The 15,074-nt window shown below is 42.3% G+C and overlaps 1 protein-coding gene across 3 annotated transcripts; it reads left to right on the top strand.

The window, feature by feature from the left end:
- Positions 1-2,277: 2,277 nt before the first annotated feature.
- Positions 2,278-14,079, top strand: Klrg1 (killer cell lectin like receptor G1). 3 transcript variants are annotated; one of them, NM_031649.3, is made up of 5 exons: positions 2,278-2,412; positions 5,428-5,532; positions 6,717-6,886; positions 11,637-11,734; positions 13,196-14,079. In NM_031649.3, the coding sequence occupies exons 1-5, from the start codon at positions 2,331-2,333 to the stop codon at positions 13,305-13,307; spliced, it is 567 nt and encodes a 188-aa protein (NP_113837.1). In that variant the 5' UTR covers positions 2,278-2,330; the 3' UTR covers positions 13,308-14,079. The 3 variants fall into 3 exon arrangements, with proteins under 3 accessions (NP_113837.1, XP_006237375.1, XP_038964227.1); XM_039108299.2 differs by having other exon boundaries at positions 2,309-2,412; positions 5,194-5,532; XM_006237313.5 differs by lacking the exon at positions 5,428-5,532 and having other exon boundaries at positions 2,286-2,412.
- Positions 14,080-15,074: the final 995 nt, after the last annotated feature.

Genomic DNA, 15,074 nt, shown 5'->3' with positions numbered 1-15,074 from the left:
TGGATCACTTTCCTCTTATCTGTAAGCCTAAATGATGCCACCTCTGTGAGCCTAACCTCCCTGTGAGCCTAATTGATCACCCCCCCCATGAGCCTAATTGGGGACCCCCCTCTGTGAGCCTAACTGTCCCCCCTCTGTGAGTCTAACTGACACCCCCCCAGCCTAACTAACCCCCTCTGTGAGCCTAACTGTCCCCTCTTTGTGAGACTAACTAATCCCCCTCTGTGAGCCTAATTGTCCCCCCTCTGTGAGCCTAACTGACCCCCTCCCCCCTCTGTGAGCATAACTGTCCCCCCTCCCCCCACACTAAATATGCTTTTGTCAGCGATTTGACATGGCAATAAGGATATCAACTAATGTGCTGTGCATCCAGGCTAGCCTTGAACTCATGATCCTCCTGCCTCAGCCTTCTCAGTGGTGGAATTAAAAGCAAGCATCATCACACCAGTCACAGCATATGATGGAATTTCCTTCCCTTTTAACGCTGACTAATATTTTGCTACAAGTATAACTAATTTTGATATTAAGTTCCTTTTAATGGTGTTAGTATTGGTTTTCATGTCTGTGGCTAAGTCACCTGTGGACCTTTTCGGTGTTTTTCTAGAGATGTGGTGTGTGTGTGTGTGTGTATGTGTGTGTGTGTGTATGTGTGAGTGAGTGTGTGTATGTGTGAGTGTGTATGAGTGTGTGAGTGTGTGTGAGTGTGTGTGTGAGTGTGTATGAGTGTGTGAGTGAGTGTGTGTATGTGTGTATATGTATGTGTGTGAGTGTGTGTATGTGTGTGTGTGAGTGTGTGTGTATGGGTGTGTATGTGTATGTGTGTGTGTGAGTGTATGTATGTGTGAGTGTGTATGTGTGTGTATATGTGTGTGTGTGAGTGTGTATATGTGTGTGAGTGTGTGTGAGTGTGTATGTGTGAGTGTGTGTGTGAATGTGTATGTGTGTGTTTATGTGTGTGTGAGTGTGTGTATGTGTGAGTGTGTGTGTGAATGTGTATGTGTGTGTTTATGTGTGTGTGTGTATGTGTGAGTGTGTGTGTACGTGTATGTGAGTGTGTGTATGTGTGAGTGTGTGTGTACGTGTGTGTGAGTGTGTATGCGTGTGTATGTGTATATTTGTGTGTGTGAGTGTGTATGTGTGAGTGTATGTGTGAGTGTGTGTGTGAGTGTGTATGTGTGTGTATGTGTATATTTGTGAGTGTGTATGTGTGAGTGTATGTGTGAGTGTGTGTGTGAGTGTGTATGTGTGTGTATGTGTATATTTGTGTGTGTGTATGTATATGTGTGTGTGGGTGTATGTGTGGTGTGTGTGTGTGTGTGTGTGTGTGTGTGTGTGTGTGTGTTAGTACGCATAACAAGCACTATACTACCTCTGTTGACAGTTGCTGGCAGTGCAGGAGACTGTGCTGTAGAGATGAAGCTCTGTCTCAAGCCGGAGAATCCTAGATTTTAGTCACAGACCTGTGGTGGATTCCCCCAAGGTCTTTCAGGTACCTCCCAGTGCAAAGCTCTTATCAGTAACTGGACCATATAACTCCCAGCCACAGTAACAGTTCAGAATGCCAGCCTCTGACTCCTGCTTGGTGAGAGTGACTGCTACCCCGTTTATCCGATTCCTTCTCCCTGGGGAAGCCAGTGTGGAGAGTCCTGTTCACTTTACTCTCTCCTTTCTCAAAGATCACAGCCCTTTATGTTTTCTTACTTGAGTTTTTATTAGCCCTTCTCCTACCAGAAATAAACTGCTGGCACTTTAGAACTTGTTTTTCTTTGTAATTGTGTTCACATAGAAAGATAAAGCAATGAGAAAAGGTCAAGGTGTTCCGGGTAAGACAGTGAATGCTATGGCACACTCACAAAATACATGGGAGTCTGTCTCTTCCGTGAAATAGGCCCATGCAGCCACAATCCGTCACCCTAGCTTTTACTGGTACTCAAAAGGTCCACAGTATGAAGAAATCAGCATTAATTGGTGTCTGTCTTTTTTAGAAGGGAAAGAGGCTCTGTGATGAAGTCTAGGAACTATTCACATTTATTGCAGAGTCCATATACAAACTTCTGGGCCTGAGCACCATGATTCCCACAGAGCAAGATGAGCCTGCCAGTCAGCATGTATCTAGCAAGCATCTTCCGGGTGTGCTGACTTCAAAGGACAATTTGATCATCCATTTCTATAGCGGCCCTAGAACCTGCATCATTTCCTGACACATTTGCTTCTGTTTTGGTCAAGTCTCCTTGCTGCTACTTTACAGGATGGGCTGTTCCTCACGGGTGCTGATCTCACCCTGCTTACTGTCGTCACTCCCTGCTGAGTGTGAAGGGCGTTGGGTGGAGATGGCCGACAACTCTATCTACTCAACATTAGAGCTGCCTGCTGCACCTCGAGTCCAAGATGACTCCAGATGGAAGGTCAAAGGTGAGTTAGGCACGTCAGCACTGAAGACTGTGCGGAGGATGAGGAGAGGGGAATTACTGGGAGGAGAGGGTGCAGAATCCAGGACACTGTGAAGGCATACTTCAGGTTCAGTTTGCCACGCCGATCCGAGACATGGACTTTCGGTGTGGAGCGCTGCTGCAATGTCTCAGATGATTCTTCTCTAGGCTCCCACTCCTGGGATCCCAGCTCATGCCCCGCAAAGGCAATGCTATATTTTTTGTTATTTTTTCCTTTTATTCTCAAGGATTCTGTACATGCAGACAAGCGTGCCATTATTTATTGACCCTGACCTAAAGTCAGAGCTTCGTGAGAGGATTTTTCTGTAGTCAGGCTTTGATGGCGGCCATCCACCACGTACCTCTGTTTCTCTAACCACGGAGTGAAAAAAGCAACAGTTTTATTAAGGGCTAGTGGTAAGAGTTGTTGAGATGAGAAATGGATTCACGCATGTAGATTTGTTTCCTGTTTCTTCTCTCTTTCTTGGGGTGCGACTCAGTGAAAGGCATTGGATGCTAAAGACTGCTGGCTAGAGATCTGTGGACTCAGAGATCATCCACGACACCTACAAACCCCCCCTTTTTATGCAGATTCTGTCTGAGACAGGGGTCGATGTAAATGCCAAAATTAATCTTTGGTTTTACACGTTGAGCAGGTGACTCCAAGAGACACTATCTCTTTTATAGTTTTTAAGATTTTCTCTGTTTTTTTACCACCCTTTTCTCCCTCCTTTTTGTTAAAATTTTTATGCACCTTTTGAAAACATTGCCATGTTTTCTAAATCATGGGCATTTAGATTTATTTCTGTTTCTATAAACTATATAGAGCTACACATCACTGTATGTGTGATTTTTTCCTTTATTGTATCTGCTCTAATTCGTGAGGGATAGAAGTGTTAAGTCAAAGGGAATGTGTATTTTGAAGTATAGAACTTAATTAATAATATGATATGTTATTTATTTATTTATTAAATATATTTTAAGTAAAGAACCTAATAATTAATAGTTGGAACTAATATATACATAAAATAAAATAAGTAAAATTTTTGTTTTACTTTAAGTTGGATGGTGGCTACCCAAATACAACTATAATCTGATAACATTTTCTTTCATTTGGCACACAAATAAATGAGGGCTTTTAATTTCATTAAGAAGTCATTTATGCAGCTGGGCTTGGTGGTGCTCACTCAGGAAGCAGAGGCAGGCAGATCTCTGAGTTCAAAGCTAACCCGGTCTACAGAGCATGTTCCAGGGCAGCTAGGGTTACACAGAGATACCCTGTCTGGGGTGGTGGGGGGTAGGCATAAATGATAAAAAAGTCATCTATGCTACAAATCTGATATACTTTTTAATTTTTAATTTTAGTTTTATTTTTTGAGATAGGGTCTCTCTATGTAGTGCTGGCTACACCCTGTAGATAAGGCTGGCCTCAAACTCAAAGGGATCCACCTGTCTCTGCCTCCCCAGTGCTGGGGTTAAAGGTGAAGTTTTTTGTTGTTGTCTTATTTCATTAGAATCCCAAGACACTTGGGATTCATGAGTGAAAGCATTTGCCACGTTGAACTCTTACTATAAAATTACTTTAAGAAATTGAGACTCTTTCATCGATGGGAATGTGTTAAGAACAATTTACCTAAAACTTGAGCAGGTACATGGGACTACAGTAGGAAAATTAAAGTCTCTCTCTCTGAGACAGAATCTCATGTAGCCCAAGCTGACCCCGAATTTGCTGGGGTGACTTTGGATCACGGATCCCTCTGGTTTTAGGCTCCAAATGCCACCACTACAGGTCTGGGCTACCACATCCAGCTCCAAAATAATTGATTTATTTCAAGATAAACCGAAGGAATGCAAAAGAATCTTTACAGTTTTTCTTTACACGTGCTTCCCATGCCATCAAATGATAAGACACCTATGATTTTTTTAAACAAATATCTGAGAAGAATACTTTCATTTTTAAACTGGAAATACAGTATTCTTAGACGAAGTAGCCACGTAAGTAATAAGACACAGTGCTCAACCCTCAAAAACAAGGGCAACCTAAACTTATGGTACATCGAATAGTTTCTTGCAAAACAAGGTGAATTTTATCAAGTTCTTCTGAAAAGAAGAAGAACTTGGTTTTGTTTATTAAAACTTCGTTTTACTTTATTTCAGCTTAAATTTTATACTTGATCGTAGCCAAAAGACCGAGAAGCCATCAGTTTAAAATTTTATTTATTTAAAAATTGAGTGCCAGAGTCAAATTATAATAATAAATAAAAATTTAAAAAAAGCAAAAGAACCTCTCCTTTTGCTTCTGCTCCTAACCACCCATTTCCTCTTTAAAAGGGAAAACACTATCAAATGCCCAGATGGACTTCCACATTTGATCTTGGCCTAAAGGCTGAGAAGTGCTTTTGGATAGACATCAGTGATATCAGGAAGCCTTTGTTCTGAGGAATATGCCTTTCTTTTAATTATATATTTAAAAATCACTTCCTATTGACTTTAAAAGAATCCCTCTTCAGAAGCTATATATTTCATGGCTATAAATATATCCTGCTGATTTTTGGAGGTTTTTTTTTTTTTTTTTTTTTTGGTTGATAGGTGTAGACAGGTGACCATCATTCAGACATTACTGCCACAGGTAACTTTATGTGTGTATCTCACACATGTGTGCCTGTCTAGAAAAATGTTACTCGAGGAGAAATTGCTGGGCCAAAAGGCAAAATGCTTTTCAATTCTGGTAAATCATTCCAAATTGTCCTTCGATCTCTAACAGGTGGAGCTTGCTTATCTACTCGATAGCTCTCTGTCCTAGTGAGAGTACAGAAGCCACAGTTGCAAAGCCAAGGTTTCCCTTTAACTGGAGAACAAGTGCTCACCCTAATCAGGAGAGGAACCTGTGTGGCCTGGGTTCCTGTCCCTCCAGGCAGAAGTGCTTCAAGATACAGAGGTTCTTGCCTGAGCCTCTGCTCACGGCTCAAGGCTTTTGCTTTGGGTTGTGTCTCTGCAGCTGTCTTACACCGACCCTGTGTTTCCTACCTTGTGATGGTGGCTTTGGGGCTTTTGACTGTGATTCTCATGAGTCTACTGTTGTACCAACGGACTCTGTGCTGTGGTGAGTGCTAACTTCACCTCCAAATTAACCTTTCCCTTTATATTATAAAGCAAGACGACTGTTAGTGGCAGGGTTTTACAGACTCTAGTAGAGCATTCATAGGATTCAGTCACACTCTGCACTTTGTACTCAGACCCTAACTTCCAGCAGAGAAACTCCCAGGAAGTTGGAACTTTTCTGATCCAGGCTGATTTTGCCACAGTTGTCTGGAAAAGGCATGAGGCCACCAAATGCAATTTGACACCTCAGTCTGAAAACTTCAACCCTGGTGCTGTGCACACACACACAGCCTTCCCTCAGGAAGTTACCTAAACTTAGTGAGACTCAGGAAGCTTTTCTTTTTTTTTTTTTTTGGTTCTTTTTTTCGGAGCTGGGGACCAAACCCAGGGCCTTGCGCTTCCTAGGCAAGTGCTCTACCACTGAGCTAAATCCCCAACCCCTCAGGAAGCTTTTCTTAACTTCCAGTTCCCAATCTAGAATATGTATGTGTACGACAGATGTTCATGTATGTACGTGTGTCCTTTGGTGGGATGACTTATGGTGATTTTATGCAAATGAGTCCCATGGAAGGAAAAAAACCCCAATTGTGGAAACTTATTTGAAGTCCCCAAGATGCTTACACAATGGCCATTCATTTCAAGCACTTTAAAGGAAGGAGGATTGTATTTTCTAGAGGAAAATGTGCTTTTCTGTCAGAAAAAAAAATGTTTAAGTAGTAACTTTGTCTGAAGATGATTTTTTTAAAATTTCTATTGGTTCCAGAGACCACATCTGTTGGCACTTTCTGGCTGGCCTCCTTTTTCCTGTACACCTCATGCATGCTGTCTTGATGTCCTGAAGGGTTCTGAACACTGAATTCATGAACTCCGTGAACTCACTGGGGGCTATACAGACAGTACATAGACATGTACCATGACAGCCCATGCATCCATTATGCGCTGTGTGTGTATCACATGGATACAGATCATTTTCAGTGTATATGTACTCCACAGGCTGAGCAGAATCCATGCCTGCCTAGTGGAAAGTACTTCAGAGTGATGAGTTGGACATGGTGAACCATTCAGTATTTGACAAGGGGAAGGGCAAGGTAGACACTGGAGAGGCCATGTTCTCCTGTATCTCCTTTTTACTTTCCAGGATCATTTGGTCCACAAAGATGCGAACTGCATCCTCTTTCCTTCTAGGCTCCAAGGGCTTTATGTGTTCCCAGTGCTCCAGGTGCCCCAACCTCTGGATGAGGAACGGGAGCCACTGTTACTACTTCTCAATGGAGAAAAGGGACTGGAACTCTAGTCTGAAGTTCTGTGCAGACAAAGGCTCGCATCTCCTTACATTTCCGGACAACCAGGGAGTGGTAAATGAAAACATATAGAAAATATAGAGCTATTTTTCCCTTCCTCTCTTCCTCTCACCTCCTCTATTCCTTCCCTCCTTTGAGATGACGTCTTCCTATATAGTCCAGGCTGGCTATGAACTTGTGGTTTTCCTGCCTCAGCCTTCTAGCTCTCTCTCTCTCTCTCTCTCTCTCTCTCTCTCTCTCTCTCTGTGTGTGTGTGTGTGTTTAAATATTCATTTATCTACTTTGTGTATGTATTTTTTTAACAATTGTTTATTTATGTGTGAATTTGGACATTTATTTATTTGTCTATGCACGTGTCTGCACGCACATGCCTTGGTGTGTTTATGGTATGTATATGTGCTTGTATTTGCCTCTGTGTGTGTGTGTGTGTGTGTGTGTGTGTGTGTGTGTGTGTGACAGAGGGGAGATGCTGGTAACCACTGCAGAGGAACTAGACGTAGAACACAAGCCGAGTTAAATGAGGGATGAAGTCCTGAAATACAGAGGTCCAGTTCTCTGAGGAAGTGGGTGGAACTTGGCAAGGACAGGCTCAGGGACAAAGGGACTACAGATAAGCACTTAAATGTCCTCTGCTGAGTGTTTTTTATTCACTGGATTTTAGTAAGTTCCAGATTGGAAACAACGTCTAGAAAGTTCTATTAGAAGAAGAGAACACAGGAGGTGGGGGTGAGGCTCTGTTTCCTACAGCCCCCTCAGCTCCTGTGCACCCAGAGTCTCTCCAATCTGTTTGAGGAGCTGACATCCTGGCACAAACTTGACCAACCTCAGTTACAATTCACACATAAGACAGTAAGAAATCTTAGATGATTTTTGGTTTTGATACTGCGGTTTTTTTTTTAATTTGATGGGAGAATAAAATCAAACCACAGAGAATAGTTCATTAATAATTGAGAGCTAGGGGTTTTGTAGCATGGGTTGGTTTCAAACTCATGATGTCCTGGGCTCAGCTTTCCATTCAGACTAATCTCCTGGGATTCAAGGAGTTCACCACAGTCCTGGATTGACACTGCCTATTTTGAGTAAAGATGAGCTATTTAGTTTATTTTCTCTCAAAAGAACACTTATGCGCTTGAAATTCAGGAAGGATCTAAATTCCAAATCCTTCCTCAGAAATGTGCTTTTCCTTTATTCTTTCTCTAAGCCAAGTGGCAAGATATACTACATAGCCTTGTTTTCTGGAACTTACTATAGCAGCTTTGAGCACCTGATTGAAGTCATTAGCAAAAGTGAGGAACTAGCTGGAAACATTTGCCCCTAAACTCTGACAGAGCAGCAGTGAGTCACAACACGAGACAGTGCAACAGAGAATCAAGTATAGCAGCGCCATAAACTACCTCATGTGCACAGGAGACATGCGCCCAGGAGAGCCAGAAGAGCTAAGACAAGGAGTATCTGGGAGTTGAGGCCGTCTTTGTGCCCGGAGGATTCTTGAAGGATTTTGTGTTTTCTTTCTTTGTGTTTCCTGGATCATGTGCCCACTGTGGAGAGTACTCTGTTGAGTTAAGTCCACTACTTTTCCAAAGTCAAGACTTTTTTGTTTGTTTTTTTTTAAACCAAGAGCACTTGGTTACAGTCAGAGTTGGAGGGTGCCAAGTGCCCCTGCTACATTTATTTAATAAACCCCTGCTACATTTAATAAAGCTACTGATAAGTAATTTCCCACATTCCTGTGAATTCTTACTTGATTTTTTTTTTTTCACTTTTGGTCAATGTCTCTCAAGTCAAAACAACCTGTACAGATTGGTAGAGTCCATTGCCCCTGTGTACTCTTTTGTTCTCAGGCAAGACTTATTTTATTATGGTATGAGCAGTACACCTAGCTTCATGTGTGTCTGGAAAGACCATATTTAAAAACAAAATTATGGATGTGGTGACCCATACTGGTAATTCCTCCACTCTGTAGCCTGAAGTCAGAGAAGCTTATGCTCTGGGACAACACAGCCTACAAACCGAGACTCTGACCACCAATACAAGTCTATTAAAACTGAAAAAATTCAGGTCACAAAATAGTTCATTGAGGAAAGGTGCTTGCCACTAAACCAGACAGCCTGAGTTCAATCCTGGAACCTCCACACATGCGAGCTGTGGTGAGCCCCACTTAATCTAACATTTTTTTGGTTCATTTTGGTTTTTGCGGTGTTCCCCTTTTTTGGAATCCAAGCAAACATTGCCTGCTCCAGAAGTGTCAATCTCTTTGGGAGATAAAGAGTTCTGAGCTAACACCTTTAGGCATACATTTATGTTTCTTCTATTTGACACATGTACACGTGCCCACATACCCTAATCAAACAATCAGGAGGAGAGAGAAAAATAATTTTATTTGTGTTTGAAGGCCTTGTTCATGTGGGATGATATTCAAGAGAAATTTTTGAACATCTGGGTTCACCTTGAGTAGGAGGACTAGTCATGTGGCTTAGCATCGTATGGGACTTGAGCATAATAAACCAGCACAAGAAGAGGTGCTCTTTCCTGCCCTGCAAGATGCCTTCCCACTTCAGTGCCTTATTAGCTCTGGTCCTCCTTTGGAGAGGATGAGAAAACGCAATGAAGATGTTCCTTCTCTCTTGTGGTTATGGAGACAGTACCACAGCCTTGTATGTACTAGGTAATCAATCGCTTCACCACTGAACTTCACAGCTCCAGCCCAAGAAGTGAAAGGTTTTCTTAAAAAGCCAGGAGAGGCACCCACATGTCTCCTTCAATATAAGCAACCATTTTAGACAGTGGGCCCACAAATGCCAACTTGAGCACTGGCCTATCACTTTGTCCAATCTCTTCTTTCTCCTTCATTCTCCCATGCTACCTCAGCGTGCAGTCAGTACTCACAAGAGGCAGAGGGTATGGAGATTTGTACTTAGGATAGCATGAGCCTGATGCCAAAGTTTATTCTTCCACAAATACTACATATGAGTAAGGTATTTCCTATATTTCTTCAAGGTGTTGAGACTCTTGTAAGCAAGAGTTCTTGCCATTATAGTGGGAAATTTTAGATGAGACAGCCAACTAAAGACATAAATAAATATGGTAATTAGTGCTTTAGAGAAAATGCACAGTTTGATGGGACAGTGACTGGACATTGCTCTACATGGACCCTTCAGAAGGAAGGCCAAGGCCTATACAATGACGGTCATAGAAAATCCAGGGTGCAGTACAGGCTGTGCAAAGTTCTAATGCAAGAATGCTCTTGGCCTGTTACAAAAAGGAGAAAAGAGGGCAGATGGGGCTAGAAGTTGGTGAACGAGTGATTGGCAGTGCCCAGATTATGCAAGCCTTTGTACGTGTAGATTTTTAGATTTTAAAACCTGAAACCTAGTGAAGATAGGATAGAGGTGCTTCTGGCCTTAGTAGAGAGCACAGAAGAGTTTCCAACTGTTTGCTGTCCCTGGGCATGCAGAGAGAACTTAGGCCTTTGACTCTCTTCTTGCTGGGAAGGATGCAGTCAGGCAAGGGAGAGCTGTCTACAGCTGAGCCCTCACATTCTTTCTCCTCAGGTGGCCTCTTCTAGGACCAGAATAAAAATGACCCCCAATTGAGACATTTAGGAGCATCATCATAATAGAATTGGTATTTCACTGGACCTTCTTAATTTCTGAATAAAAGACAATTTCCTCTAAGGAAATGATTCCACAAACACCAATCTAAAATACCATAAAAAGGTAATTCAAGTAGTTTAGTCCAAATTCAATTAATTAAGCTGTCACTGGAAGATATTGAAAATGTAATTACTCATTACATGAATGTTACCTTAACAACAAAAATCCATCTTTGTGGATTTATTCTTTTTTCTGGTTAATGCGGTGAGCTGTTCCCTGAGGGCATAAACATCTTCACTGGACTGTACTACTACTGTACAGAGCAAAGCATCGTTCATCCCATCCCAAGGGGTACACACAGGGGTGCACTTAGTTTAAGTCGGCCTAAAGGCCCATTGAAAATGAGAGCCTTATGGGGGACACAGAGCATATCACTGAGTGAGTGTAGCTGCGGCTGGTGGTGTGGATAATGAGTGAGGTGAATGCTCCTGCAGCAGGGTCGAGCTTCTTTCTGCTGAGTACCTATCAGGCTCCATCTAATCAGAAAGGAAGTGGCAGTCCAGACAGATCTGACCCAATATCTTATCTGTTATGTTGTGAGCTGTACTTATAAACTAAAGGTCAGTTCTGCGAGGCAGCTCCTCATAATAGATAGACCTTAGTTAGAACCAGGAGCCCCATTAGAATTAGAAGGGAAAGAGGGCTTAGTTAACTGAAGTGGTTGTTTGCCTCAATTTCCTTCATTTCTGTAAGATCCCCTAGAGCGAATGGCTTAAACAGTAGGCACAGTTTTGGAGATTGGGATGTCTAAAGTCAAGGTTGCTGCTTAGAGCCTCTTTCAGCTCATCTGAGTGTCTTGCCTTGGATCCTCCCTGTAGAGAGAGCTGTAGCTCTGGTCCCTTCTTATTTTAAGGCTGTAGCATTGTTTCATGGGGGTACCTTCTTATGACCTCACCTAAGCCTGAACAACTTGAGGCTATCCACTTTCAGATGACTTCAGAGGTTATAGTTTCAACAGATGAATTTTGGCTTAAATAAACATCCAGTCCTCACCCGGGTCTGAGAGAGACAGAGATAGACAGAGACAAAGAGAGACATAGACAGAGACAGACAGAGAGACACAGAGAAAGGATAAGGATGATATGTGATTCACTCAAGGGGTCCCGGGTGTCTTTGTTATCTTTATTCACTGTCTTCAATCTTTCTCTTAGAACCTGTTCCAGGAGTATGTGGGCGAGGACTTTTACTGGATTGGCTTGAGGGACATCGATGGCTGGAGGTGGGAAGATGGCCCAGCTCTCAGCTTAAGGTAAAGTGTTTGAGGAGTGAGGCAGTGAAAGAAGAGGAAGAAGGAAGGAAAAACCCAGGGAAACAGAAGGAAAAGGACAGACAGCAAAGGGTGAAAAGGAGAGGTAGTGGGATGGGTGTGGGTGTGGATTGGTGGGTGGATGAGGGTGGTTGGGAGTGGGGGATGCTTCCCCAGCATGAGAGGACAGTAGCAGGGACCTTCCTGATTGGGTGACTCCTGGCAGGGCAGAGGGCTGCCTGTATGGCTTTGACTAGCAATCAGGCCATTTCTGCTACAATGACTGACTAGCAACCAGGTTCTTTATTTATACAAGGTTCACAGGACAGACAGACCAATGATTATCCAAGTGGTACAGAATGTGTTTGACTTTTCATTACATGTTCAGGGTTACGAGTTCAGTTGCAATTAGAATATACAAACAAAAGGTGAATCTCTTCCTCCTCTCCCTCCTCCTCTTCTTCCTCCTCTTCCTCTTCCTTCTCCTTCAACTCTTCCTCCAACTCCTTCTTTGACCTATAACTCCAATGTAGAGAATCTAAAGAATGTCTTCACTAAAGCAAACACATTTAATACATGGCTTCCTGCTTTTAGGATGGAGGATTTGAAAGCCCTTCAAACAAACAGAAACGATGTGAACTGGTCCTTTTATGAGCAGCAAACATTAATACCGAACTTCTATTGCTATCTCATCATGTACTCTATAAAGTAGTTATTTTAGTCAAACTATCTTACTTTCTGAGTTTTATTCCTTCAGGGGTGTACCCAGTATGAACCCTTAACTTTAAACTACTTTTACAAAGATCTCGAAGTCTATAATGAGAAGAGATCTTGAACCTGTAGCCCATCCCCTGGTCAGTCAGAGTTAGCTAATTGCCTCTGTTTACCCTGCATCAATGATGCTGTGTGCATTAGCGCAGGGACAGATACCCCTCGCAGACCCCTGGAGAAATGGCCTCCTCTGTGCTAATCGGTGCTTAAGATCTCCAAGGCATAAAGAAGGCCCCAATAGTGCCAGATAAAGTGAATTTTAGCATTTTCCTAAAAAGACTCAGACATAATTTTCTCTGGAAAAGACATAAACTGAATCACAATGCCAAAATCCCCCAAGAGTACAACACTCAGAGACCAAAAGCCAAAATTAGAGACAGGACAGCAATGTGAGCAAGCCACCCTCTCAGCTTTCCTGGAACTGTGCTGGCTTCAGGACCCTCTGTTTCTAGTGGGTTTGGCTGTGCCACAGAAGATAAAGGAACAAAGACAGGAAAGAAAAACGGTGATCATAGGAAAGGACAAAAATGTGGTGACATGTTCAAGGGGACAATAAACAGCTTATTCTCTGACTGCTTTGGTGCAGGGGCGATCTGAGGAGACTAGATTCATTCCACTTCTTTTCGTTCATGCCTTTTAAGTCTTCTACCTTACAGGTTACCGAAAGTGACCAATGCCTCTGCTTTCTTACAGCATTCTCTCTAACAGCGTGGTACAGAAGTGTGGCACCATCCACAGGTGTGGCCTCCACGCCTCCAGTTGTGAGGTTGCTTTGCAGTGGATCTGTGAGAAGGTCCTGCCCTGAAGGATTCCACTGTGTCCCAAGCCTCAGATCTGCCACATGTCTTCAAAAAGAGGGAATGGGCATGGGGAACCTCTGTTCACAAAGGTGTCTTTAGCAAATGCCAAACCTGTTATGATATGCCATTAGACAGGCGTTAGCATTCCTTCCTGGGAGCTGGCATTTTTCAACTGGGCTTTCTCAGTCATGTTAGCCATTTAAAGCCTAAATCTGGGCAAATGAAATAGATAAAATTTATTTTGATGGCTCTTACTGCACAAACTCACCCTGGCTTTCTCATCCCATACTCTGCCATATCTATCAAAGATATGTGCAAAACTATTCATCTGCAGAAGAACCCCCACCACGGTCAATAACACATTACATAGACATCGAGTAGAGACAGAAAAGCAAACACCTCCTGTTCTCACTCCTGCTTGGAAGCTGAAGTAGCTCAAGCCTGAGGTGTAGGGAGAAGTGCAGTGGTTACCAGAGTCCAGGAGACTGAAGGGATGGTAGAGGTTGGTTAATGGTTTGGCTGGTGTGGGGTGACCATCATGATTAATGATTGTTGTATGTTTGCCAATATGTTGTGAACTTCCGGATAGCGAGGTGGAAGGACCGTGGGTGTTACCAAATGCCTGCAGGAGAGATGTGCTGAGAACCCTGACTGGATGATTTCCACACACATTGAAATATCACACTGTGCCCCATAAATGTGTACAATCATTATCTATCCCTAATTTCCCTAAAAATTAAAGAAGTCCCAATTAAAATAAAAAATACCTTTCTGCTACATGTCTATTTTATATCTGGAATTAATCTGAAGAAGTGTGTGCATGTAGCATTGGTGAGACCCTTTCCTGTGCACTGTTATGAAGAACATAAACTATGCCAGCTAATGGTACCTGCCTCCCCCCACCCCACTGCGTATCGTGTGCTAACAGTGGCTTGTGGTGTGTGGAGTTTTATGCTGAAACACTGCTTGCTGCGAGAAGGCATGGCTCTACAGTGTGGGAAGCAGATGACGACAGGATGAAGCTTTCTACTGATTCAGCTGTTCACACTTACCCAGTGACCTGCCCTTAATGTAGTTTCTTCAGATACTCCTGCCTGGGTGTGGTTGAAGGAGCCAGTGTGTGACAACAGATTCTGTTCTACTGGGTGAGTGTGTGATTGTCTTTAGTCTGAGACTGGGCTTCTACAGAGGAAACTTTACAGAGGTCATTTATGGGGCTGACTCCTGCCCCGATGCCTCAGAAGTGAGGAGAGACCTCACTATTTCTTCTTAGTAGACTTTGGGCACAGGCGAGGAGAGAGCGTATCCTTTGGGTCTACACACAACACAACAGAAGGAAATCTCTGTCTTTTGAGGATGCTGACTGCCATGTTACCCTTCACAGTCATTCTTCTACCTGTCTATCTCAGCATCTAAGAAAATGCTGACACTTAGCAAACGCTTAATAGACAGACTGGTGAATAAAATAAGAGGAGTTATTTTATTTTATATACATAAAATTTACCATATGTTTAAGTGACATAAATATATAAATTAATTTATATTATATTAAATTAATTATATATCAATATATCAAATCAGCTATACATTCAATCAAATATATATTAAACATTTATATAAATAAATATAACTGTAAAATGATACATTAAATTAAATATAAAATAATATATTGTTATATATTTGTATATTTTATATATAAATAAGTTACAAACATTTATTCTAGTAATTTCTGCCAGCCCATGAGATAGAGGGATTAAAGGCAACAAAAGCAG

Source organism: Rattus norvegicus, chromosome 4 (assembly GCF_036323735.1).
Source record: "Rattus norvegicus strain BN/NHsdMcwi chromosome 4, GRCr8, whole genome shotgun sequence".
NCBI classification, from domain to species: domain Eukaryota; kingdom Metazoa; phylum Chordata; class Mammalia; order Rodentia; family Muridae; genus Rattus; species Rattus norvegicus.
Note: the sequence above shows the minus strand (reverse complement) of the source record. Positions and strands in the feature narration are given on the sequence as shown.